This window comes from Lepeophtheirus salmonis, chromosome 3, assembly GCF_016086655.4.
Source record: "Lepeophtheirus salmonis chromosome 3, UVic_Lsal_1.4, whole genome shotgun sequence".
Taxonomy (NCBI): Eukaryota; Metazoa; Arthropoda; class Copepoda; order Siphonostomatoida; family Caligidae; genus Lepeophtheirus; species Lepeophtheirus salmonis.
In genome coordinates this window covers 9,422,695-9,449,881 of record NC_052133.2, presented here as the reverse complement: position 1 = coordinate 9,449,881, position 27,187 = coordinate 9,422,695, and the positions used below count along the sequence as shown (strand labels likewise).

The window sequence follows — 27,187 nt, the reverse complement described above, 5'->3', positions numbered from 1 at the left end:
AAGCATTTTATATAATAATGTGAGTGGTAGACAAAAAATGGATCGGAGAACAGAGCTAGAGTTCAATCCATTGAGCTAGCTAATTAGGAGTACATATACATATATAGCTAAAGAGAAAAGGTGGAGAGAGAGAAAAGTACGTAGGAAAGTACGTGGAGCTGTAGAGTAGCTGCTAGTAAGGGCATATTTCCCTCTTTTCCTTACTAAGTTGTAGCTCTGCATTAAAAAGGAAGGTGTAAGACTGAAGTAGATAAATTATAGAGTTTGATTGTATTTGAATAGAAAGCAAAAAAGAAGGAACACTCTGTAGTAGTATATGTACAGCTGTGGATCAAGTCGCCGAGATCAACAACGGAGCAATGAAGAATTCCCGTATGAGAGTATGGAGCATCCTGAAAATGAAGAAAACTTATCGCATCTCCCAAGAGAATGGAGGTAATACTTAATAGTGTATATCAGTATGTATATGTACTCATATAAATAAGTCAGGAACATTCTTAATCTTATCTCTTCGTATTGATATAAGTATAACTAAGAATATTTATGATATTTGCTTAAGAAAATTGAAAAAAGATATGATAAATTGGGAAGAAAGAGTCGTATTTATTAACTCGAGTAGTAGTACAATCATATTATGTCAATGCGCATATAGTTGGCTTAGAGTAGAGAGTCTGAATATAGCCCTAAATCCAGTTTTTCCCTTTTTTTTCACTCACTGGAAAATTCCAATTTGTATGATAACCATTAGGTTATTTGTAATTTTGTAGTAGTTAAATTGACAACTGATTTAATATATGTACATAGTTGTACAAGGCAGTATTTAGGTATCAAAGTAACTAGTAATATCTTCTTCTTCCTGAAGAATAAGAAGAGGAGGAAGAAGAAGTATGTAGAAGAAGGTAAGAAAAAAACAGGCGAAGGAGTTACTAACATACATACTTAGAGAGAGCAGATACGCCTCCTCACTCCCTCGCTGCTTCCCGTCCTTTGCTCTTCTGGTGATGATGACTTGAGAGACTTGATCGCAGTAGTAGCTGCTTAAAGCACCTCATATTTCATGTATTCCCTATACTCTTTTCGACACTCTAGCTCACCCATTTAAATCCTAATCCTACTTTTTGCATCTACATACATATTCATCAATCTAAAAATCATAATATTGAATTGTATTTGTTTTTGCTCTTGAAGGTGTTTAGCGGAAGAGGATGAAGGATGACTATTGTGGTCATCGGATGAGGGAGACATGCGAAGTGGAGCTATGGATCGAGCAAGGCAAACAGTGGATGGAGCCATTGATCGTATCAAGGCTCGCATCCAATTCCAACGTGAAAAGAGTAATTCCATGTGTCGTCTCCGAACGGCCTACAACTGGCTTGAGGAAAAGGAGAAAAGAGTTACAGACTTTGACGAAAAAGGGAGCTTCCTCTTTCGTGCACACACACTCACCGTTCTCGTTTGCTTAATTGCGTGTCTCGTTTATGTTGCTCTCTTCGAGGATCCTGTAGAAGATACAGAGTTCAATTCTCGGAGAGGTCTCCTTGCTGCAGCATGCTTCTGGGTGGCTCTTGGACTCACTATCATGCCCGATGGACCATTTTTAAGACCTCATCCTGTTTTTTGGCGCTTTGCTTTTTCTGTGTCCATAGCTTACGAACTCATACTTATTTTTATACTCTTCCAAACACCGTCCGATGCAAGAAAATTTCTTAAATTCCTAGATGAAGACTTAGGTAAGGATTTATAATTCATTTCCTTTTAGAGATTTTATCTCCTTCTAACAATGAGCTTCGTTTCTAGGAGAGCCCATTCCAGAAAAGGATTATGGGGGAAACTGCTATATTTACGATCCCAATCGTCCGGATAATCCCTATCATAACATCAGGGAAAAAGTGGATGTTTTCATATTTGCTCATTTCTTCGGATACTGGTGCAAGACTCTTATATTTCGAGATTGGTGGCTCACAACTGTCATCTCAGTCATGTTTGAATTTCTAGAATACTCATTAGAGCATCAACTACCAAACTTTTCCGAATGTTGGTGGGACCATTGGATCCTGGATGTTTTTATCTGCAATGGTGGAGGAACTGTTCTCGGATTGTTTATGCTTAAATATTTATCGATGAAAGAGTACAACTGGAGAGGACTGTGGGATATTCCCACTTATAGAGGCAAAATAAAACGAATCATTGCACAATTTAGGTATAAAACCCACACCTTTAACAATGTATTTTCATACATAAAATGTATTTAATTTCTTTCAGCCCTCACGGTTGGATCGAATTTACGTGGAACCCGTTATCGAGCTTAGAAAGATGGCTTGCCGTTCTAGGTATCATTGCCATGTTTCTCGTCACGGAATTGAATACTTTCTATTTGAAATTTGTTTTATGGTTTCCACCTGAGCATTGGTTAAACTTTGTACGCTTATTCTTTATTCTTCTATGGGGAGCTGTTTGTTTGAGGGAAACTTTCCAACTCTTGGATGATCCAGAGTGCGATAAGTTGGGCCGTCAATCATGGGTCCTACTGGCTGTTATCTCGACTGAACTCTTAGTTTGCCTCAAATTCGGATGGGATACAATGACAAAGCCGATACCTAAGAGTATTCTTCTCTGGTGGCTCGCTGGCATCGTTCTCATAATATTTTATACTTTCGTCAAATTTGTTATACTCAAACCTACTCGTTTACCCCAGCCTGAAAAAGAACTCTGTGATAGGCGCCACAAACTCGTGGTAGAAAATGTTGCCAATAAAAAAAAAGATAACTGAAGATCCCCCCTTAAAAAAATACATTCACCCTTACCTAGATATTTTACAGAAATGCAGTTGTCCTCGTGAACAAGCTCCTTTTTTTATACATACTTCGTTTGACACATCATTCCTTTGAGTTCTTAAAAAATTTGCAGGTGTATGTGAATAGTTAGTTACTTTGTTTATATCGTGTGAGATCTATTCAAATTATAGCGATCTCTTAAAAAAATTATAATTGCGCAAAACTTAACTTTCCATTGATATTTTCATAAAATGATGATAAACGTTTAAATATAGCTGGTTCAAATATATTTTAAGAATCTTGGCCTAATAATATTAACTACTTACATTTTTTTTTTTTTAAATTATGTACTTAAACTCTCGATAGATTTACATTTTTTTCTTACTTATAACATTATTCACAGTCAGATCTAATAAGATATATTTCGATTTATATATACTCGTATAAAATATATAATCAATAGTAATTATTACTAAAATCTTCGTTTAAACAAAATAAGCGTAAGTAGGGACTTCACACATGATACTTTAATTATTCAGAAGTCACTGGAAGAGGATCTCCCTCATTAAGGGGCGTCTGTTTTTTTAATGCTTCTGTCCTGGCATTCCTGGTCCCAGCATCCATATTGAGAAAAGAGTCATTAAAGTTTAAGTCTATTAGCCACATGGTTAGTGTAGCTATAATAGCAATGGTCAGCCAAAATATGAAATATATTTCCAACCAGATGTAACCATAATTGTCCACAATAACACCAGCTCCAAGAGGGACAATGGCTAGTCCAAGATTTTGGATTGCTTGCATTATTCCTAAAAACGAAATATTAAAAATTACTCGTGCGAATGTTTGATAGATATCATGTCTCTACGTACCAAATGCAGTTCCTAGTCTTTCAATCGGTACAATTAATGTACAAATGGGCCAAAGAGCCGAGGCAAGGAGTGAATAAGACATCCCCATCACACATATAGGAATGTAAGGATTCCAAAATGTGAATGCCAACATCATGTGTGCCAAGAGAGTAAAAAAAACAGCAGTCAGAACAAAAGTAAGGTTTCTTCCAACTTTGTCGATGATATATCCCAAAATTGGCGAGGCAAAAGCAGATATCAAATAAACAAGTCCTATTAGGTAGTGAAATATTAATTAGTTTGTTAAGGGAAAATTAATTATGAAAATTACCAGTAAGAACATTGGCCTCTTGAACTCCGAGATTGTATTTTTTCATCAGAAATACTTGTGCCAAAGATACAAAGGGGAATACAGTCACATAATATGTAACACAGACAGTGCTCAAGAGCCAAAAATTGAGCGGAAATTTGACAATGTCTTTCAAACTAATTGGATCACTTGCAATATCATCTTTTTTAAGTATGGTTTTGGCTCTTTTATCAATAACCCCAAGAATAATAGAGGAGACTAAAGATATGAAACAAGTGAAAGAAGCAATCATCAAAGTCCATCCAAGTGCAGTATAACCATGATCAAACTTTGGTAAAAGAGAATCGTAGATTTTCCCTACAGTCCAATAGTTGACACTGGATCCGAACCTAGCGATACTTATCTGAAAGCCAAAAACCCTATTAAGAGTATCACCAGAGAACCAGGAGGCGGCATACGTATTTTGAGCAACAGCCAAGGATTCACCTCCAATGCCAAATATGAATCTCCCCGTTTGCATAAGAGCAGTTGAGTCGTGTAGACCCCCCGTGGCAAAGACTAATTGTCCAGCACAAATAAAAGAGCCAAAAATGATGGCTCCGAGACGAATGCCAAAGATTGTATCTATGAGATAACCCCCAATAATGGGAAGTGCAACATTTGGCCATGAATACCAGGAATAGAGACTTGCAAACTCCAGGGTAGTCATGGGGATGTCCTTGATGAAGTGTTTCTAAAAAGGAGGGAATTTGTAATTGAGGTAAAAAGTGTGCAAACAACAAAAATTAAGAAAGGGTTGTAATAAATGCAAAATACCTGGAGTGCTCCAGGATTGTCATAGCAGTAGTAGCTTCCGAAGCCAAGTAGACACATAAAGAAAAGAGCCAATATTTTGTGAGGGAGCTTCTGTGGATGACATAGAATCGAACCTCCCCATCCGGGAATCACAATTTCTTCATCAGGCCTTAGTCTTACTTCGGGAATTATAGGATCTCTATCACTTGATGATGACTCTTCTTCCATACTTATTATAACTTATACTCCTATCCAATGAATAAACAATTAATTAGTCTTTCTGAATGAGACAAAAGAAAATGGCTCATTTCTCAAGTGAGATAATAATATTATTCAACAGATATCTAAAAAGTTAAATGAATTATAATATCCTTACAAAATGAAGCGAAATAGAAATGATATTCGATATTCAGATTATTTTCTTACAAATAGAATATTAGTGTTAGCTGGTATAATATTAAGAAGTAGAGATAAACTATTCAATTTTCGTCTGTTTATTTTATATATTTAATATTTATTATATTAAATTCTACTCAAACTGTCAAAAAGTAAAAACTCCTCTCACTAAATGACGTCAATGGAGGTTTATTTTGTTATTTATATGTCAAATAGCTAAGCTAGAACATGGCACACTGTCAAATGGAAATGAATATAGAAAACGCTCTTTTTTATTGCTTGACGGAAGTGCAAAATAATTTCCTCATATTAATAACCAGAGACACTATAAAATATGATGTAGAAAGCTGTTTTTTCTAGTTGGCAATCTGAACAAACCTTTTTATTTACAAAGCTCCTATCATTAACGTTTAATTATTGCGAAGGAAATACCTAAATATAAAGTAATAACTAATTTGCATGCATATGAAAGATGAAGAGTAACAATGAGGGTTTGCGTGGGAGTTAAAAGTAGTGTCGTGTCAAGCCTTATTTACTAAGTCCAGTCTTCGGAACGGTTCTTAATACCGTTGGCTCTTCCAACTGTCAGTAATATAACTGATTTAAAAAAAAAGTCATCAAGGACTGAAGTTTATAATTTTCTATCAATAGATTTTGACAACAAAATTAATTTGTGAAAACAGGTAGGGATTTATGAAATTTTTTCCCAAAATATTTAATATTTGAGTTTTTTTCCAAAAAAAATCATTTTTTGCTGAACAACTGTAGATTTTTAAATTTCTTTTTCCACAAAATGTAATATTTTAAATTGTTTTCCAAAAAAAATTATTTTTTGAGAATAATTGTAGATTTTTGAACTTTTTTTTTGAAAAATATTAAAATTTGTAAATTTTTTCCTTAATATTTAAAATTTAATTTAAAAAAAAATAATAATCCCCTCCCAAAATATAATCCTGCGCAGGTTCATGCAGTTTAAGTTTCAATTGAGTAGATTTATTTTATTAATATAATTATATTAGTTTGAACTTCAGTCAAAAAAAGATACTGTTCCAATATTCATCAACAGTTATTCATAAATAGAGATGGGACCTGTGTAAGAGAGCGAGAAGAAGGTAGGAGCGAGAAATATGATATACTTTAATCACGACCATTGTTAATATCATCTGCGTGTTGTATGATTTTGTCAAAGAAAATCAATTACTCCTACAAAGAGGAAGTTTTTCAAAAAATTTAAATAGGATTAGTGTATGGAAAATGTTATAATTATATTTAAATTCATATATATATATATTTTATTATGCATTTTTAAATCAATTTACACTAAAGATAGGCGATAATTCTTCTTTCAAAGGCAGATGTTAACACACCCACGACTTATTAAGTATGCATAAAAAAGAAGAAAAAAGTACACACATAGACTGTTTTTTCTTCTTTAATTGCTATTCTCAGTTGTTGTTTTTTTTTTCAGATCCCTTCTTCACCTATCAAATGATGAACAAAAAAAAAAGAAGAAAGAGTGCTCCTTTTACATAATACTCCTTTTCCCCCTTTATTGTTATATCATATAACTTATATGATATAAGTTATAACTTATAAGTAACTTATATGATAATTGATATATCTAATAAGTAATATCATATAATATACCGTATACGTACATCATCGAGCACCATTTACAACGGCCGGTGACTTCTTTTTTACTCCCTAGATGGCTCTTAAGTTGAATAATGTTACTTTTAAATAATTTTTCAAGATAATTAGCAAGATTTTTTGAAAAAGAACGACTCAATTCAATCAAAGAGTATCATCTCACTGAACCCTCAAATTGTATATCCTGGTCCCATAATGAAATCCTTAATTATCTTAATCGAAAATCCTTTTAGATTGAAGGAAGCAAGAGTTGCTGTCAGTATATATACCTACCCAAGAGTGTTATCATGTTTAACTAAACTAGTTTTGCCGAATTCTTTATTCATAATTTTACTCATATAATTTAAGCCGAAATATTATCTATAATTCAAGAAATTAAATTAAACTATTTAGCTAATACGTTTTTCAACCATTTTAGTAATAGTTTTTATATTCCAAATTAAATGATCGACATTATTAGAAAGTAATCATTAGCAGCTGAATTAGTATTAGTTTGCGTAACTCATATAATTATTAATTTATCACGCTGTCGGAGGATGGATAAAATTTAATTACAATGAGTCATTTTTTTAAATTTATGTAATTTCTAGTGGGGCCCCCAAATTGAGAAATAATATTTTTTTACCTTTTTTTCTTATTGTTCCTTTAATTTGTAAGATTGAGTTGCACTGATTAAGTATAAGTAAACATTATAGTATTCCCTTTAACCATGCGAACCTACGTACTAGTGATGAAAAGCATGTGAACAATGGGTATGTTTAAAAAAAACGAAAAGCAACATGGTAATCCTAACAATTTGAAGAATGTTTTTGAGGAGAGAAAGAATTATACTCAGAAAGTTTTATTAGATCAGCTACAATCAACTGTGATAAGGGAAGAAGGAGAAAAAGAAATAAACAAGGACATTTGCTAAAATTACTTGGATGTTGATCTCCAATTCTACTCTGAGTCCAACAAGGACTTACAATTATAACTCCGCTACAAATCCTCAATTACAATTACAATTTGTATCTTTTCTCTTCAAAAAAAGGTTATTCGTTCAAATTTAGTCTCTTAAAACAAGCAACTTTAAGACTTTTCAAGAAAGTTTTTGGTAAAGGGATATATTTAAAAAACAAGTTGTCAAAATAGTCAAAAAAAAACCTCCCCCCTTCCCCCGAAAAAAAAAAAAAGAAAAATCCTAGTCAAAAACAAATATCAAGAAGATGATAAATGTCCTATTTATTAATTTTTTTTACGTCATACATACTGTTAGGGTTGTGTCAGTCCAAATTTAGGACTAAAGACTGCAGTGCCCTCCAGCTCGGCCTGGTCCAGTTCAGTCCTGCATATCAGTCTAAAAACCCATTAAGTTCGGTCCTTGATGATGTCACTAAACTTTATTTCTTTTTTTTTATGAGGTTGTAGTACTGTCAGTCCGAAGTACTGACAGTCTTAATGCCCGGTCCTAAGACTGGACTGGACCGAATAAACAAGGACTAACACAACTTGCAAATACATTCCAGCTCCACTGCCAGGGGGATAATTTGTGGTGCTCTTTTGAAAGTTTTAATAACTGTAACAAGAACAAATACTGTATGAGTTGGCACACGGAAGAGATGTTTTTTTCCCAAGCTGTTGTCAATACTATATAACTCCTGAGTTGTGAACTTCATTCTCAACAACATTCAATTATATTGAAATTGTTATTGAACATTCGTGTCAGCATATAAAAGACCTTGTAAAATATATAAATATGTACTATTATGATTTTTTTTATTGTTTCAAAAAAAGATCCCAAAATTAAAATTTGCGAATAAAATTGCAAAAATGTTTTGCACTAATTTTGCACAAAAAAAAAAGTAGTTAATAGCATTTATTGGTAATATAAATAGAAACACATGTTTCTTTTTTTTAACTTGTAAAACAAAAAAGGTATGGAGAATAATGTCGAAAAAATAATCTCCAATAACGGGTTCATTTTTGAAAGTATTTCAATTAAACATCGATTTTTAATTATGTAATTTATATACAAACAAATTTCTTAAAACTTTATTTTTTCTACGAATTCAATATTCTATTTGAAATCCATTTATTTTTTTTTGCAGCTAAAGAAAAACGAAGCTGCAACTTTTTGATTTTGAATAAATTTTGCAAAAGTCCTTATTCCTATAGTTTTTCTTTGAGGCGTCAGTCACTTTTTGATGTATTACTCAACCCCTTATCTTGTTTTTTATCTAGTTTCAGCTTCCTAGGTTCAACAGTATTGGCACCCATTAAGGATATACATAAAGACTATTTTATAAAATGTAGTAAAAATAGGTGTTACATAAAATCTGAAGAGAACATGTCCCTTCTACTCAGAGCCAATGGGAGGGTTTTTCGGTGAAGGGAATGTTAATTTTTTTTTCTCAAAATTTTCGAATGAAATCCCATTTTTACCACACGAATATGAAATGACTTATATTTTCGGAAGACACTTCAACTTCTTAACAGTCAGTACATAAATCAACATTATTTTCTGACTAACATCTTATTTTTCCAACTCAAATAATCCATACCCACCCCGCCTCTGCCAATAACTACCTCATGATGTACAATAGCCAATAAGTATCATTTAATTATTATTTGTATAGTAATTAATAAATAGTTGTTAATTTATAATATTGTTAATATGATGCCCTGACAGAATGTTAAAAAGACCAAAATTCAACATGTCTGAAAGAAGAGAAGCTTTTTCATTTTGTTGGATTACTAAGCTTAATCTTATCTAGTCGTACACATTTCATTATTTTCAATTTTTCAAAAGTAAAATTTAACCAAGAGTTCTTCTGAGGACATTTACTTAACAAAATCACATAAAAATACTGCGGAACACAACTTTTAATCAATATGTGAGCTCTCAGCTCTAATGATTGCCTCAGTACGAGGCCTAAATCCCTTGCACACCTTGACTATTTAGTCAGACTCTAAATAGTCAAGTTTTCGTTTACTAAAATCTACCATCACAACTTTCTCTTTCTAATAATTCTTCCTTTTTTTTCTTCTTCTTGATGGAAGCCTCTAGAGTAGTGGTTCTTAAACTGGCTTCGATCGAATCCCAGGGATTCCAAGCGACACTCTCAGGGGTACAGCAAGCTCCCATATTCACTAACACGACTGTCGATTGGGGCGATCTGCTTCCAGTGCTAGTGTCCTGCAACAGCGTTGCATCTCTCAGATCAGGGAGATACCAACATGAAAAACAACGGGGTTTGTGAGATTCAAAAAGTTTCTTCTCCGTATTAGATTACAAATATTTAGCTGCTTTGTAAAAATGTTTTACACATAAATATAGACAGTTCGTGTTATTCATGACGTTACGGTCTCCTTGTCCGTCATTGGCTGCAGGAAATTTGAGGTATTCAGTAGTCAACTTGTGGCTGGAGTCTTTGTACATCATTCATTATTTTATTTTAATCAGAGGCGTCCGTAGTAGCCCATCCCTCTAATCATGCAATTTTTGCGTTGTACTAAAAAAAAAAAATTAGTAAGGAGAACAAAAATTATGGCAAAAAAGATGTAATTTTTTTTTCAGGATTTATTTACTAAAAAATAAGGAGTACGTACAATATGGATTCACATGTATAAAGGAACGTGATGGGAGTTATTGTCCTCTATGCATGATTTGCTCTGCCAAGTTGAGCAATTCTAGTCTAGCACCGGCAAAATTGAAGAAACACTTTAGAGAGAAGACTTGATAAAGGAAGATTTTTTTATATTTTGTAAGCCTTTTCCAGCAACAACCAATCCAATCGATTTGTAGAAATTCATAAATTGCTTCTTCAGAGACAATAATCTTTCTTGGAATATATGTTCGGACAACAAAACTTTGCCTCCAAAAATGGCACAAAAAATTGTGGTTGAAAGTATGAACTACGTGCGAAATAGTGCTATGGAGCAACGTATTTTGAAAGAGTTGTTTAAGGAAATGGGCTAGAAATTTGAGGTACTTCTGATCCATTCTGTTGCCATGCGTGTGGAGTTAGTCCCGTTTCTGTGAGAGTACGGACATTGCCACCCAGATTACTTAGAAAATTCTGAGTTTATTTTCATTTTGGCTTACATTCGAGATATTTTCGATGCTCTCAATCATCTCAATCGACAGATGCAGGGTAGTGGAGTCGACATTATCGAAGCAGAAGAAAACCTGGAGACATTTAAAAAAAACTAACTTTAAGGAAACGACAAAAAATGAATGATCACTTCGCAAACTGTTGAAGTTGTAACTACTAAAAGTTTCACGCACGTCCAATCTCATTTTTTTTACAGCTATATGATTTGAACATAAACGCTTATTATTATATTCCTATCACTTCTATTGTATGTTTAACTCCCACTCAGAAACAAAAATGACGTCCATGAATGATAGCTGATGAATCATTTATCACTTATAACCACTAATGCTGTTCCCATGTATGTGCAGAATAATTAATAATATTTACTATCTTTTAGTTAAATATAGATCAGAGTTTTTTCAAACTCTAAATCCGGATCTTTATTTAGTCGTCATTGATTGATTCTATGAAAAATAAAACGTGCCAATACAAAAAAAAAAACCCCAAGAAATCCACAAAATAAATCTAGTAAAAATAACTTAAGCGGTTCGAGGACGCCTTGCCGATGATTAATATTGCAATACTGTGTAATTATCTATTACTCCAATGAAAAACGCATCTTGATAATTATAAGGAATGTGACAAGCTCGGGATAGATTGTTGTTAATCAGAACTTAAGCAAATACAAAGGAGCACCAACACATTATATATAAACGATTGATTCATTCGCATTGTCCATTGAATCTCAATCATTGATTGACTTATTCTCTTCTTTAAAGATTTTTTTCTTTTTAACTTATTTGTTTAATTAATTATTGGACATTTGTTCTAATAGGGGTTTGAGCCAGTTGTTTAATCACCCTTATCACGAAATGAATCAACACTTAATCATTGCAATGCGTGGCAAATAATTGAATATTTTGACTTTTCAAATTGGTGTAACATGAATGAAAATCATAGCTACCTAATATCAAATATATTATTTAATTTTTTCGGCGGCGAAGTGTCCGTGTAGGACTATAAGCCACTATAGAGCATTTTCACGGACGTCACAATTGATATTTTTCTCATATAATATTGACAAATTTTCAATCAATCTTGATAAAACTCCATCAAATGATTCTATGAATCAAAAAGACTTAACACATGCATGGAATACTACTTGTTTCCCATTATAAATAGTGATATTTGAATATAATCTAAGGCATTTACTGAAAATCCTTAAAAACGGTTAGATTTGTACAATTTGATAGGATAATTAAAGAAAAATAGTTAATTTATATCTACAATATCGAAATAAGATTTATAATGGTGTAATAACATATTTAAATACATTTTAAGGTTATATATATAATAAAATATGGTAATTGAGCGATTAAATTTTGTAGAGAGTAATGTTTAAGACATTCTATTTTTTGGTTCCATTTTGACAGGATCCAAAAGCTGACTTTTTTCCTTCATATGTATGAAAAAATGGATTTCTTTGCTATAAAACTTGGCTATTTAGGCCACCAAAATGGACAACATCAAAATTTTGACGTCACGTGAAAAGGCTCTATAGAACATAAGTATTATGCAAACTATAGACTTTAATGTGAGTCACAGTATGGAAAACCTGGATTTAGGTGTAACGTAGTTCAAAAAAGAGAAGAAAGACAAAAGTAGATGAATTTATTCAATCATAAATAAATGCTAACGATTTAGTAGTTTATATCTTTTTACGATAAATACCAAATATTAAGTAATATTGTTAAAAAACGAAAAAAAATAACAAATAGTCCTTAATATTTTGACTCTTACATAAATAATTTCAAAAAAAAGGCCTTTGTATATAAATTCCTTTCTATCCTTATAGTCATACTAATGAAAGTAATATAAAATATAATATAATATTTAGTAATATATTTAAAAACATAAGCGAAATGACTAGAAATACCAAAAAAAAAAAAAAAAAAAAAATTGTATAAATATGGATTTAAAAAATAAGAGCACTCTTAAACACTATCGAAAGAGAGTTGGATTTAAAAGTATTAAAGAGATATCAGGGAAACCGTATTTTCGTGCCATAAATTGTCTGTCTCTTTCTTTTTCATTAAAAAATGAATTGAAATATTATTTTATAATCATAGGAAAAAAACATTGACAGGAAAAACTGGGGTTAAAAGCAAACGATGAAGTAACAACGATTAATTAAGTATGCATAAATATAATTCATTTATAGAAAAGGCACGTAATATCTTTTTGAGCTCAATGCGTCCTACGATTTGAGCGAGATGAGTCGTTTTTTATAATAAATAAAAAAATCTTCGTTCTTGTTTCGTTATAATATATAATAAGTAGATAGATTCCTTCTTCTTCAAGCTCGATTTAAAATAACAGAAGCAATACTGGAGCAGCAAATGCAAGAAGTAAATATGCCTGAAATCAATACAATCATTAATTAATCTCTAAGGTAAAGCAAATGATAAACTACCTAAAAATATATAAGAAGTAGTAATGATCCAGTAGGTGAAAACATAAACAGCCTGATGACAATATTCTGTGTCACCCTCAAATTGAGGCTCAAAGTTGGGCCAATAAATCGTATAAACCCAGATACAACCTAAAAGAAAATGAAGTTTATTTTATGGAGTGTTTATGTAAGAGTTTGGTCCTACCTCCTATGAACCAACCACATAAGAAAAACGAGATTAACGACTGTGCATGTCTAGCTTTTTTACGGCAATAGTTATCGGTATCCTGACACCAAACCCGTGCCATAACTCCAATGAGGTACTTAAACACAGAAAAAGAACCTCCCACTACGAGAAAGAGTGGGATGTATGGCTCAGCGGGACATTGATGCAAATACATGGAGCCAATGACAATCATACAGATTGGAAGGATGACAGTGACAGAGCAGACGATGGTACAGCCTATCGTGCCCATCAATAAGATAATAAACTTGATGAGGAAATCGAAGAAATTTCTTGATGCCTTGTGTGTGTCACGTATTCTCCCAAAGAGAGAGTCGTAGGAAGGGGGCTCCGCTAGAAATATAAGTGATCATGTTAATTTGTACATGAGAAGGGGGTTATTAGTACCATTGGGATCAACGGCGTCTTCATAGGAAGGGGGTGGCCCACGCGAAACTCCTTGATGAGCCGGTACAGTTCCGGGTATATCGTGATATGATGGAGGAGGGGACACCGTGTCTCCACACTCCAACTCCGAACTGTTGGGATGTGCAGCCGTGACAGATCTATCACTATTGTCCATCAAACTAATGGAATTGGTCTCTAAGGGATTGATAATAATGGCTCTGTGTTGGGAGGTGGTTGTCGGACTTGGAGAGTGAATCATATCTTGGAAATTCGGAGGCGGATCCGAATCCCCTCCCCCGGCATTTCCACTCATTTGATTGAGAAGTAAATCCGTGACAATAACTACGTACACTCACACTTTACACTAGCAGTTTGATTTCTATTGTAAACTTACTAAATAATTAATGTCAAATTGATTCAAAGGATCACTCGTAGAATATATGTACGTCTTGATGCAAATTTTTAATTTTATTATATGAGTCCTTTTATATTTGACTCCTAGAGGGAGACACCATCGACTTACAGAACTGTCCACATAGTACATTTTATACTTATATATTTATTATTATACTTCTCTAAATTAAGAAAGCTTTTTATAGCTGCTCTTCTCTATCAAATAAAATTCATGTATCCTCTGCTCCTTCAAGGTGCCTCACACTGACTTACGCTTACTGCATACAACATGATATGATTCTACAACAACGAAAACAATCAAGACGAGTTTCTTCCAAATTCTTTTTATACTTTACATCATATACCGGGTGGTCCATTAAAATCTGAACACTTTGAATTTTTAAACTTCAACAAGATATAATTTATTATTGTACGAAAGAATTTCAACAAAAATAATACCCTAAATAGATGTGTGTCTGAGCTCTCTTAATCAGTAATGTAGCCGCCCTTAGCGGCAATGATAGCTTCTAGGAGGCGGCGGAAGGCCTGGTACCCGCTGCGGATGTATTATACTATCATGGCGTCCCAGTGCTACCTGACAGTTGCTTTGAGGGCCTCGGGGTTTGAATGACGGACACTGCAGGCCTTCCTCTCAACATGAACCCAAAAGGTGGAGTTGAGGGGGGTGGCATCAGGCTGTAAGGGGGCCAAACGTGTCAAAAAGAGCCTTGAAAAAGATAAGATGGGGTTCTTTGATTGCTGGTGTAAAAAGGGGCCTCTCCACACTCACAAGGCTCTATTCACCTACTTTTTTTCTTATTCCTCTCCGAACAGTCTGGTGTTAAACCCTTAGATCTCTTGCATGGGCCCTCATGAACTTGAGGGGATTGGCCTGGGCTGTTTTCTTTAACTCCTCCAATCAAATTTGGCATTTTTTTACTTCCTCTCTAACGTTTTGAACTTGCTGATGGCGTAGATGATGGTCCTGGAGACGCCCAACTGCTTGGAAATTCGTCGATCACGTTCAAGTGTCATTTTCTCGACTTATACGTAAGCTAGAGAGCTCAAGTTTTTTTTTTTTTTTTTGCTTTATAACTAATTGTTTATGCTTTAATATAGCAAAATATAGATTAATTTCAATTGCTCAACCTTTATTAATTATTGAATTAGTAATTATTCAGATTTCAATGGACCACCCGGTATATTACTTATATTAAGCATATATTAATAGTACTATAAAGTATCTTATCATAATTCATATTATAAAATTTCATCATTCGAATGATTTCTTAAGGAAATGCAATCCTCTTAAATTTGTTGAACAATTAATTGGTTGTCTAATTACTCCCCTCTCTTATGTTTATTATTAGTTAACGCTGATGATTTAGTAGAGGGATCCCTCAATTAAAGAGTTGTTCGTAAAAATTTACTTGATGAAGGCAGAATTCCAGGAGCAGAAAGAACGTGATGTGAGCAAAATGTTCAAAATAGGTAATAAATTATGCGTCATTATGTACTTAATTAATAGTTATCCTTAAAATAATATCTCCTGCAGGTATGTGAAAATCAGTGCCTTAGAATAAGACACTGGTAAAATAATGAAATAGGGTTCCTGATAATTTGAAGAATATTTAGGAGGAGAGCAGCTTAGCTCCCATGACGTTTGATTAGATAAACTACAAGCAACTGTGACGAGGGGGCATAAGGAAATAAACAAGGACGTTGGCAAAAATTACTCCAATGTCGATCCTCGATTCTACTCCGAGTCCAACAAGAATTTACACTTATTACTCCACAACAAATCCTCAGTGTTAGTCTTCTTCTTTCATGAGCACACGCACTAGATATTACTTTATACTTAGATGTTCTCTCCTCATCAAGAATTAAATAATAATGAGAAATCCATTGGAAAATAAAATGCCTTGTTGAGAATGGCGATTAAAAAATTCTGCCCCCTTTGAAGGACATATTTTATACATCTCTGTTAATTAGGTCCACCAACGAAGTTGAACGGGGGTTTACGTTTTTGTGTCTGTTGGTTTGGTTGTTTGTTAGTCACCAGGATTATAGCAAAAGTAACAGATTGATTTTAAACTTGCTACGAAGATTATATATTGTCAAGTAAGAGTCCATTAAATTTTGAGAGGCCAAGGTCAAAGTTCAAGGTAGCACGAAACGTTAAAATGAATAATTGACCATAACGTAATTTGATTTAAGGGGAAGGTTTTTGCGGCTGCTCATTTCAGTTATACATTGACATTTGACGTATTATAATTAGGGATGTAAATATTGGCGAAATTGTGGGGTGCGTAAATTAAAAAAAAAAAAAGAATAGGTTAATCTTAGGGTTGTATATTTTCCTAAGTACTTTTGCTATGTAAAAAAAGAAAAGGTCGAAAATTAACATGACAGTCCTAACAATTTGAATAATATTTGAGGGGAGAGCAGCTGAGTGTAGACATTTCATTTAATTTTCTGCAAGCAGCTTTAAGATTAAGTAAATCATCACAAGTTTCAGTCCGAATCGAGGAAGGACATAGACAAGAATAACTCTGTTTTCGATCTTCAATTCTACTTTAAGTTCAACAAGGACTTAAACTTATAACTCCCTAACAAATCATCGTGTAACTCTCCATCAGCTCAAAATCTTTATACTTCGTTGTTCTTACTCCAAAAATGAAATAATAATGATAACACCCTTATAAATTTTAAAAAACTCTCTTCAGGTTGTCTTCCACTACAAAAATCACAGGCTAAAAATGCTTAGGATTTACAACCTACTTATAACTGATATGCCCGTTTTTTTTTTCCTATTCGAATCATCCATCCGTAGCACCAGCCCTGGTTACAAATACTTTATGTGTATGTTATCATATAGTCATTGATAGTGATGAAAATTTGTGTTAAAAAATAAAAAAACGAAAATCAACATGGTAAACCTGGCAATTTGAAGAATATTTCGGAGGAGAGCAGCTTAGCTATCATGACGTTTGATTAGATCAGCTACAATCAGCTGTGACGAGAGAAGAGGGGTGAAAAGAAATAACCAAGGACATTGGTAGGAATTACTCCGATGTCGATCTCCAATTCTACTCTGAGTCCAACAAGGACTTACAATTATAACTCTGCAATAATCCTGAATTTACTCTCTGTCTTTTATGAGTACACACAGATGTTCAATTAGGTTTGGAATATAATGGAATCTATTTAGGTAGGAAAGGATGTTCATTACTCCGGAATTAAATAATAACGACAACTACTAGGGAAAAGAAAATTCATTCTTCAGATTACCAATTCCAATAAAGCGGGTAGGCTAAAAAACACACGATTTACATCACCAGTCATTGATATATTATTATGTTATCAATCAGGCTTGGAGATTGAACGAAAAAATGAAAGGCTTTTATTTTCTTATTGTCTTTGTATACATTGATTATTTTCTATGAAATGTCTCGCAATACACCATTTCTATATCAGTGGACTATGGAATGGTGGAGTATGAAATAGGTATTCTAGGTTAGGTAAGAGTGCAATTTTCTACACATCAGTTGAGGATACAACACAGTTTCTCCTTTATTAATTATCATCATAGGTATTTACGGAAATATTCTCTTACCAAAGGATTAATACCATTTCAGGAAACATATCCTATAAATAAAAAAATCAACTCTTACTCATTATAAGCAAGGACATCACCTGTAGAGGCATCAGAATTCAAATACAGTCAAACTTGTATTAAACAGTCAGGCAAAGAAACTAAAAAGTATTGTACCATTCTTCATTGTGAGATAATTTTTTTTTTTTGAAATTTGGTTCAAAAAATTCTTGACATATTTGAAACTATAAATTTGTTAAACAAAAGTATCTAAGGAGCAGATGCAACAAGTCTTCACTTCGTGTCAAACTAAAAAGCTTTCTGGGCCAAAATGTGTCTCTGAAAAAGAAATAACGAGAATGATAAATTAGCTATGTTCAGCACAGTAACAGAGTTTGTTAAATTTAAGGAGTATAATCAGGATGTGAAAACTATCCCATTGAATTAAAATACCGTACACTATAATTGTGGAACCTCTCGTACGAGTACGGCTGCATTCTTCGTCGACTTGAATTTGTAAATCTATCTTTTCAATGCCGTTAGGGATTTTAAACAAGCACAGCTCACATCTGAAAATAACAGAACGCTATGTTCGATGTACTGCTTAATAAATAAATCATTGAGTAAATAAGCTTCCTAATCAAAAACAAAGTCATGTATCTCATTGAAACTAAAGCATTAAATGCTTTAATTCAAACTATTAAAATATTTGTTATCTATGTTGAATTTAAAATATTTTATTTTTCGTACAAATTACCAATTAATTTTGAGGCTTAAAACCCGAACATTTCGTTATAATTTAAAAATTGAATGGAATTTTGTTATCTAATTTAGCTTTTTTAATTTTAAAAATTTAGGGGTACGTAGTTATAAATCAAAATAGTAAAGGAGTACACAGCAAGAGAAACATTGGGAAACCCTCCAAGGATCACTAGAGAGAAGTAAGTCATTAAGTGCTTTAGACCTAGAGAGAAGCACTGGACTCTGTTGACTGTAGTCGTTTTACTTCATTGCTCCAATGAGTTCTAATACTATCTGGAGGAGCACAAGCTCCAATCATGCAACCTGTTTTTGTGACAAACATTTCATTAATTACCATGCTTGTATTTTGGTTTAGAAATTCCACTTGGTAAACTCAAATGATTTAAAAAAAAATATAATACTATAATAAATTTTGTCGTAGTTATAAGTTAATATCAAAATCACGTGGTATTTTAAGCAACTTTTCCATATTTGGGATAATTTTTGAAATCCCAAAAATTTGTTTTTGAGCAAAAAAGGATAGATTGACTGAATATATACAATTAAAAATCAAAGTAGACATATGTTAAAAGGTTTCTAAAGTAAACTTGAAAAAATAATTAAATTGATTATTTAAACTGAGTAATTTGCCTTGCAAAAATAAAGTATCAACTTGCCCTGAAGATGATAGAGTAAAACAAAGACAAAATTTGAAAAGAGGGGATTAAATTCTACTATTTCGATTTTGTGACTTTTTTGCTGTTGAGAAGCATTAGTAATTACTGTCTATGTAAATGCCATTCAGCGTAGTTTTTCTTTCTTTCAATTATATGAATAAGGCTCAAGTATGACACGTCATCAAGTGGTATAATTTTTTTTATTATTTTACATTGTACAAAATTCATATGAGTTAACCAAATGGAATTTATCATCAAAAATGATGTTGTCTGCCACAACAGGTTGCGTGATTAGAGTTTGTACTCCTCCAGATAGTATTAGAACTCATAGCATTGCTCATTATTATTTGTGACATAATAAAAGTGAAATAATAACAAACAAATATGAATCACTGAGTAGTATATAAGAGCTCATTGTATCAATGAAGGGAAAATATTAAATGTTGAGGACTGCAGTCAACAGCTGTCTCTAATGTTTCTCCTTCTAGTAGAACGGCCATGATTAATAGTCAATAGAAAAATACTTTTTTTTTATAGATAATGGGGGTATGTCCTTTTATATATTAATCCCATTTTGACTATTTGTCTTAATATTATTGAAAAAATGGTTTTCATTATAATACAACTTGATTGTTTAGGCCCTCAAAAAGGCGGACGTCAACAATATTGACCTCAAATGAAAAACGCTCTATATTATCAGGCTCTGTATATTATTAAATAATAATAATATATATTTCTCCCTCTAGAGTTCGCTAAACGTTCTCTTGCTCTTCATCTATTTTGCTTCTTACATAACATCCATCATTCTTCGTTTCATCGTTGCTGCGCAGAGTCAAGTACATTCCTAAGGAACGGATTTGCTCGATATCAAGATCATTGAGTGGAATAGACATGGTGTGTATCTCTTGTATCGTAGTTCCTGTCTGCCTCTACATTTGGTATAGGTTCCTACAACCTATCATGCTTAAAATATGGAATCCTTGGGCAAGTGTCAAAAACAGTTCCTCTCCCACTGATGAAAAACTGAATCCTTCCTCCTGTCCATTATCCTCCTCCCCGACCAAAGAACCAGGGGAAAATGGCGTGACAATAGGCGATAAGAAAACAGATTAAGACTCTAATTTATTTTTAGCCTTAATTCTAATTTATGTCATCCTTGAAGAAATGTACATTAATATTTAGAAGTAACTTGTACATATTTTTATCGCATGGGATATTGCATTTGTTTGGCAGGTCGCTAGTCTATACTGTTTTGAGCTTCATCCCTTGAAAGCCATCACTTCCTTCTACTTAATTGCTGTTATTCATATTGTCTATTAAAACCATTTTTAATTTTAAACTGCACTGAAATTATAATCATAATTTGTTATTTTGTTATATGTTTATTTATAAGCAGTTGATTATGTAATTTTTAGGTCAATGAAATAAATATACTTTTAATTATAATTCATTGTGTACTAATTGTTATTCATTAAATGAATGTTTTATTTATTTATTCAGGGAATGGCAGTCGTAATTTGAGACACTCATACAATGTTAATATATACTGCATTCATCTAACAGGATGAAGCCTGTCTTCATATACAAAAAAACGATTTCTCAGTGACTATCTATAAAAATACATTACTAGTTAAAAAATATAATTTATTTGGGTTCAATTCATAGACGGATTAAATGCAAAATTATTTGTTAAAACTATTTATTATGTATCTAATATTAGCCCTAATTATTGATTTATAACTATTTATATTAAAGGTAGCAAATATGACGTTATTGCTTCTTTCCAAGGCCCAATATAAAAATCATTTCTATAGATTTGTACAATTAAAAAGGAATGCATTTACTTTAATTACATGATCATAAGTAAACATGTTAGATCGAGTTTGCAATTAGTTGGCTCAAAACTCCGTTCTCTAAATGATAGTAGGATATCGTAATGATAAATGAATTTTAACTATATGTTAATTGTTTACATAGGGTTAGGAGATGGAGCGAACAAGTTGACATCTTTGTAGCTATAACAAAGACTGACTTATGATGAGTAAATACTTTTTACTCATGAGATGAATGACACTCACTCGTTAAAGAATGGGATTCAAATTATAGAGTAGAGCCAGATTGTTTGAATAACACAGATGAAGGGTTGAATGTATATATTTTCTTCACTTTATCTTTGTTTCATAATTGTGGAGAGAAGAAGTCATAATAACTAGGATTGAGTTTCAAATAAAGCACAATTCAAATTGATATGATTATTTAGAAATACCTATATTCGTTAAAATCACAAAATGAATGAGTATTTATTACAATAATTCGATAAGCGAAAACGTTAGAAAAAGGTGATCGAAAAAAATGATTATATGTAAAGATCTGTTGAGTTATTAATTAATTATTCATTACAGTGTTGAAGATAGCCAGTCGTGGAAAATTCCTGATGTTGCAGGTACAAATCGAGTCTCAAGTCCCTGAATATTTTTTATAGAGTCCTTAGATTTATTTTGATGTCATCTAAAGCAGCGTTTCTCAATTTTTTTTCAGTCGGAGCACCTTTTATAAATGCATAAAATCACAATATGATTAAAATGACACTGCATAGCCTAAATACAAATATTATATTTATAATAATTCTCATAGTCGTTGTATGTCCTCTTTATAGCTCTTTACGTGTCTAACCCTGCAACCTTTGACTCACAGAAGGTGGACAAAGGCTAGTATGAAGTAGGAGGAGGCTCCATATCAAAGTCAGTCAGTTATGTATAGTTCTTGTGGAAATTTTATATTTAGAACACAATCCATGATGTTGTTGCTTGTTCCTTCATGCTCCTTGTGAAATCAAATGTATTTTGACGGTAAAGGATAAAAAAATATGTTGTGCACTGCAGTCACACTAATCCCAATGGGATATTGACATGCTACGTTATTGACAATGTGTACTTGAGACAGATTTTTAGGGTTAATTATATGTATTTATTTATCTAAAATGAATTTAAAATGTAACCCTTCCATGTGTAAAAAGAATGTGTTTATGTATTCAAATATATTTATATATGATCAGGACTTGATGGTCATTAAAATGAGCTACTACTCATTTTTTTTTACTAGTCCAGAATACCATAAAATATAAACTACCTTAAGCATTAAACCAAGTAGCGCATCGAAGGCTAACGTCATTATTAGCAAAAAGTAAATTATTTTGCTCAAAATTTACTTTTTTTTGTCTGCTAGAGGTATTATTTTTTTCAAGCATTTTGGGGAATTATTCCATTCGTGAATGAGTCAAGTACTGCACTGTTTTTACTTGTATTCAATTAATTATTCATATACTTTTTGCTTGAACAATTATGGAAGGGGAATTATGATTCAAAATGATTTTCACATACAGAATGGTCAGCTGGTTTCAAATTAGGAAAATATTAAACATTTGATATCCATTTTTTCTTCTAGAAACTTCTTTTGGATTTTTAGGAATGAGAAATATAAAAAAGCGAATTTTTTTTTACAAATTTGACTTAGTTCTATTTTTTGTATCCTCGTACACAACAATGACCCATTATTTTGGAGTAATTTGTTTCATAATAATATGTAAATTTAAAATATTTAAGACAAGAATAAATTATATACTTATTTTACTAATTCAAACTTATTAATACTACATAGTACGTACCATAAATAAATGAGTGACATCATAGAGAAGCAACATCTTGCAAAAATATTATGACCAATATTGACCATACTATTTCCTCAGTCTGACAGTGCTCGATGCGCTACTTGGTTTAATGAATAATGCCTTAGGTTAGACCATCTTGTGATCGAGCTTGCTAGAATTTTCCAGGCTTAATAGAAATACAAGATTAGACCATCATCTAATCGGGCTTGCTAGAATTTTCAATCTGATGTATTGTACCGACTGCTGGGCAAGACAGACAGATTTTGACAAAACACGTAACCACTCATAGTCAATGACGTCACGATTGCTAGAATTTTCAATTTAATGATTTTCTGTTAACTCTGTAGATATAATTATAATTATCCACTAATTTCATTCCACCTCTTTGACTTTTTATTAAATAAACCATTTAATTTATGCAGTTTAGATATAGATTGTAAGTACTAAATGTGAAAGGAATATAGAGTTTCGGTAGTGTTTAAATATATATTTAAATTTATTAAAATGGAATTTAACATTGACAAAGGAATGGACATTAATATTAGTTATACATATTAATAAAGTGGGAGCCGTATTCTCATTCTGAATTGGAATGAATGAATAGATAAAGTTGCATTATTATTGTTTGATAAATATTACTGAAGTTTACTACTACAAATGAAGTTACATATTAAAATCTAATTGTATCATATTATGAAAATAAACTCAAAAATTCGTTGAAGGAGTGTATAAGTTACTTGATAAGGTCTCATAGCTTGTCTTGAGAGCCATTGGAGGTATGAATTCCCTGTTTTAGATATATCACTCCGGTGATTATAGTCCCTTGAGTGACTACGTAAGTGCAGCCTGCTTCCTACTCTTCAAATAAGAAAGAAGATTAATGAAGATACGAAGAACATCGTTCTCATCTCTCTATTTCAATTCTATGTTCCTCCAAATGTACTGAGCTATACATTTTTCCTCCCTTACATCTCTAATTTTCTCGTGATCTCCTACGATCCGACTTTTGAATGCCTCCTCGAATCCTATATGTGATTTTCCTCACCACATCCAACCACCTCTTCTACTGATACATCCTAGCTCATAACGAAGAGTAAATTACTGCTCGTGCCTAATCTGATGTTATGGTTGTTCGTCCCATCTTGAGTCCTTTCCAATATGAATAATCTATCATGTCTAAAGTCTAATAATAATTAATAATTATGTGAATAGCACTGTTTCCATTCGACTGACATTACTGTCGTGTTTGTTTATTTTTCTTTAATCATATATTTATTAGTATTACTTATTTTGTCTCTGGTTCGAACACGTTAGTCCTTAAATAAGTGAGATTATTATTTTATTAAATAAAAGAAGTCCTCCACCAGGTGACCTTTACCAATGCGAGTAATCCCAGTACAAACTTTCTCTATACAAATTTTTCGTAGGAGATCTTTCCTAGATCCGTTATGGTATAACCTTGTATTTTTATTAACCTTAATGTACATACAGTACCGACTGACGGGCAAGACGGACAGATTTAAATATCATAGATTATAACAGCAGTACTCTAACATTAACAGTCAAGAAAGGGGATATATAGCTACTCTTGCTAACAGTTTTACTCTCTGACGCCACAATTAAAAAGTGTGGTGGAAGTCAAACATCAGTCGGAAAAGCGTGGTATAACCTTGTATTTTATTAACATTGTATTTGTTATATATACTGAGCTATTTGATTGACTTAGATTTGAAGGGAAACCCCTATACAATACCGTTTTGTCCAATCTTAAAAATTGAAGCAAATTGACTTACGAAATATGTTAAATAGATCATTTGGTTCTGGAATTTTAATTGTGTTCCACGCTTAGAAATGTCAGTTTTATTAAAAAAAAAAAAAAAAAAAACCGAACTACAGAGGAAGTGAAATATTGCAAAATTTGTCTTTTAATATATCTTACTTAAAAATCACATGTAATATTTGTGTTTAATGTCAAATCGACGGTTGATATATTTGAATCCAAAATTGTCTGTGTATATGCGGTATTTAAGGTACGGCATTATATAACCAAACGAGCCGGATACATACCACTCTACCACGAGCTATCGTGTCTGTCGACCCCTGTATACGATATGTAAGATTTTTTAAATTAGATGTCAAAATACGTATTTTTTGGCGGCACCCCAATGTAATCCGAGACCCACTTGGAGAAATGCTGATCTAAAGTCATGATTATTATATATTGTGGGTGCTAAGGCTTTTTTGATTTCATAAAGTAATTCATAGCTCTCGAGTCCCACAGAAGTCGTGAGTCTTTGATAGTGAGGTCGAGTCAAGTCGGAAGTATTCAAAATATGGATTCAAGTCACAGCCGAGTCGCAAGTTTCGAATCCAATTGTCGACACCACTGAAGATTACTTATAAAAGTCATATTTGTACTATTAATAGAGTAAATATCCACACCAAAATCTAAGTAATTATAGTTTAAACAATATTTAAGACACTTCCTCAAAGAATTTCTTTAAAAAGAACAGTTTTATAAACACAATATGTTTAAAATAGAAAGTTGAAGTGTATAATATATAGCCACATATTCAAATTAATGAACAAACTGTCCATGATAAGTTGTCTTTTTTTTCTGTCTTAAGCTCCGTTTTTAAACCACATTTTTTCTTATTGTTCTGTCTTACAAATATTAATGTATTTGCAAATAATAATAATAATTGAAACATTATTAATAAAAAGTGCTATGGATTCATTAAAATCATTTTTTAATCTCAAAAGAATATGATGGTTATGTACAATGTGTGGCAACTTAATTTCCTTTTCCCCAAAAGGCAATAAAATAAGTTTCACTATTTAGAAAAGTTTTATTTTTGTTTCATAATGATAGTACACATTAAAAATTTTGTTTCACATAGTTTTAAAAATCATAGCATTGTCCACCCACTGATACTGAACTTAGATATTTTAATACTCGGTAATTTTTTAATTTTTTCTTTCTCTTTGAATAACTTTTGTTTGATAGAATTAAAAAGGATAGTTACTCTATACCAAGGTTAATAGAAATACAGGGTTGTACCATAACGGGGTTACGATTGATATTTGACTTTCACCACGCTTTTTAATATTGACGTCATAGTGTATTAGTGGTTGGTTGTTTTCTCAAAATCTGTTTTTTCTTGCCTAGCAATTGGTACGATACATCAAATTGCAAATTCTAGCATGTCCAATTAAATGATGGTCTAACCTTGTATTTCTACCATCCTTACTTTATACATAAAAAGATCGAAATTTAATTTGCAACATATTTTATTTTATAGTTATAAACAGAGCATTAGTCCACTTGATAAATCCTGAGCGCACGAAGTTTTGGTTCTCTGTTGTTCCTACTCTCCCGTTCACATCATTGGATAATGGATGTGCAACGGTCTCTCCTCTGGATCATCCCACGTTGGATGAAAGTCCATCGTGCAAGATCGATATGTCTCCCAGGGACGAGCAAGGTGCTCATGTCTCTAAAACCTCGATAAGGGTGAAGGTTATTTATCCCAGGGACGAGCAGGGTGCTCGTGTCCCTAAAACCTCTATGAGCAGTAGTGTTGTCCATTCTCCGGTGCGCTGCTGAGAGCACGGCACGTCTATAGAGATAAAATTTCTATGTACAAGAGCGACTGGTTTGTCCACGCCTATTGGTCTTGGGGCCGTTCTAGCCCAGTTTGAAAATGTTATGGAGTGCCCGGTGGTGTTTGCTTCAAGAAAGCTATCAAAGGGCGAAGCTAACTACTCGCGAATTGACAAAGAAGCAACAGGAATTATTTATGGGTTGAAGATATTTGAAAGATATTTGATTGGTCGTCATTTCAAGATCAAGACGGACCACAAACCACTCCAATATATTCTCAACCCATGCAAAGACTTACCAAGTGTCGTTTCCACCCGTCTCGCTAGTTTTTCAATGTTGTTGTCGACGTTTGATTATTCAATTGAACATGTGAGAGGCATCAACCATTCCCACGCGGATGCTTTTTCCTGCATACTATTCAATGATCCTCTGTGTCTGGATGATCCCAAAGAATTATTACAATGTAGAGCTATCTGTAGCTCATGTTCTACTGAATCGTCTCTCCTGTCCGCGTTACAGGAGGATCAAGAGCTTTACAGCACTGTGGAGGCCGCTAGAACGGGTAAATGGGACAGTGC

At 32.8% G+C, this 27,187-nt stretch overlaps 3 protein-coding genes and 2 long non-coding RNA genes across 8 annotated transcripts; 2 read left to right on the top strand and 3 right to left on the bottom strand.

Moving 5' to 3' along the window:
- The first annotated feature begins 598 nt into the window (after positions 1–598).
- LOC121114194 (phosphatidylserine synthase 2) lies at positions 599–3,252 on the top strand. 2 transcript variants are annotated; one of them, XM_040708071.2, is made up of 4 exons: positions 599–899; positions 1,189–1,730; positions 1,798–2,200; positions 2,263–3,252. In XM_040708071.2, the coding sequence occupies exons 2-4, from the start codon at positions 1,244–1,246 to the stop codon at positions 2,768–2,770; spliced, it is 1,398 nt and encodes a 465-aa protein (XP_040564005.1). In that variant the 5' UTR covers positions 599–899; positions 1,189–1,243; the 3' UTR covers positions 2,771–3,252. The 2 variants fall into 2 exon arrangements, with proteins under 2 accessions (XP_040564005.1, XP_040564008.1); XM_040708074.2 differs by having other exon boundaries at positions 888–998.
- Positions 3,178–7,417, bottom strand: LOC121114193 (lysosomal dipeptide transporter MFSD1). 3 transcript variants are annotated; one of them, XM_071887016.1, is made up of 5 exons: positions 7,399–7,417; positions 4,749–4,975; positions 3,954–4,665; positions 3,644–3,895; positions 3,178–3,580 (listed from the first exon to the last, which is right to left on the bottom strand). In XM_071887016.1, the coding sequence occupies exons 2-5, from the start codon at positions 4,953–4,955 to the stop codon at positions 3,306–3,308; spliced, it is 1,446 nt and encodes a 481-aa protein (XP_071743117.1). In that variant the 5' UTR covers positions 4,956–4,975; positions 7,399–7,417; the 3' UTR covers positions 3,178–3,305. The 3 variants fall into 3 exon arrangements, with proteins under 3 accessions (XP_071743117.1, XP_040564003.1, XP_040564004.1); XM_040708069.2 differs by lacking the exon at positions 7,399–7,417 and adding an exon at positions 5,104–5,306; XM_040708070.2 differs by lacking the exon at positions 7,399–7,417 and adding an exon at positions 5,154–5,290.
- A 5,088-nt stretch (positions 7,418–12,505) lies between these two features.
- Positions 12,506–14,591, bottom strand: LOC121114196 (uncharacterized). The gene is made up of 4 exons (XM_040708075.2): positions 13,933–14,591; positions 13,507–13,878; positions 13,323–13,451; positions 12,506–13,267 (listed from the first exon to the last, which is right to left on the bottom strand). Exons 1-4 carry the CDS (start codon positions 14,243–14,245, stop codon positions 13,206–13,208), a joined length of 876 nt encoding a protein of 291 aa, XP_040564009.1. The 5' UTR covers positions 14,246–14,591; the 3' UTR covers positions 12,506–13,205.
- A 3,114-nt stretch (positions 14,592–17,705) lies between these two features.
- On the bottom strand, positions 17,706–18,653 carry LOC121115425 (uncharacterized). The gene is made up of 3 exons (XR_005863490.2): positions 18,379–18,653; positions 18,022–18,259; positions 17,706–17,973 (listed from the first exon to the last, which is right to left on the bottom strand). It is a non-coding gene; the product is annotated as an uncharacterized lncRNA (long non-coding RNA).
- Positions 18,654–19,592: 939 nt separating this feature from the next.
- Positions 19,593–20,784, top strand: LOC121114197 (uncharacterized). Its single transcript, XR_005863224.2, has 2 exons — positions 19,593–19,884; positions 20,085–20,784. It is a non-coding gene; the product is annotated as an uncharacterized lncRNA (long non-coding RNA).
- Positions 20,785–27,187: the final 6,403 nt, after the last annotated feature.

Bases quoted from the DNA above. Each gene is read 5' to 3' on its own strand.
- LOC121114193 (XM_071887016.1), bottom strand. From the start codon at position 4,955: ATGGAAGAAGAGTCATCATCAAGTGATAGAGATCCTATAATTCCCGAA. The intron at 4,666-4,748 runs GTATTTTGCATT...CCTCCTTTTTAG, and splicing joins ACAATCCTGGAGCACTCCAG to AAACACTTCATCAAGGACAT. The intron at 3,896-3,953 runs GTAATTTTCATA...ACTACCTAATAG, and splicing joins AGAGGCCAATGTTCTTACTG to GACTTGTTTATTTGATATCT.
- LOC121114196 (XM_040708075.2), bottom strand. From the start codon at position 14,245: ATGAGTGGAAATGCCGGGGGAGGGGATTCGGATCCGCCTCCGAATTTC. The intron at 13,452-13,506 runs GTAGGACCAAAC...ATTTTCTTTTAG, and splicing joins ATGTGGTTGGTTCATAGGAG to GTTGTATCTGGGTTTATACG. The intron at 13,268-13,322 runs GTAGTTTATCAT...TATTGATTTCAG, and splicing joins TACTTCTTATATATTTTTAG to GCATATTTACTTCTTGCATT.
- LOC121114194 (XM_040708071.2), top strand. From the start codon at position 1,244: ATGCGAAGTGGAGCTATGGATCGAGCAAGGCAAACAGTGGATGGAGCC. The intron at 1,731-1,797 runs GTAAGGATTTAT...CTTCGTTTCTAG, and splicing joins ATTCCTAGATGAAGACTTAG to GAGAGCCCATTCCAGAAAAG. The intron at 2,201-2,262 runs GTATAAAACCCA...AATTTCTTTCAG, and splicing joins CGAATCATTGCACAATTTAG to CCCTCACGGTTGGATCGAAT.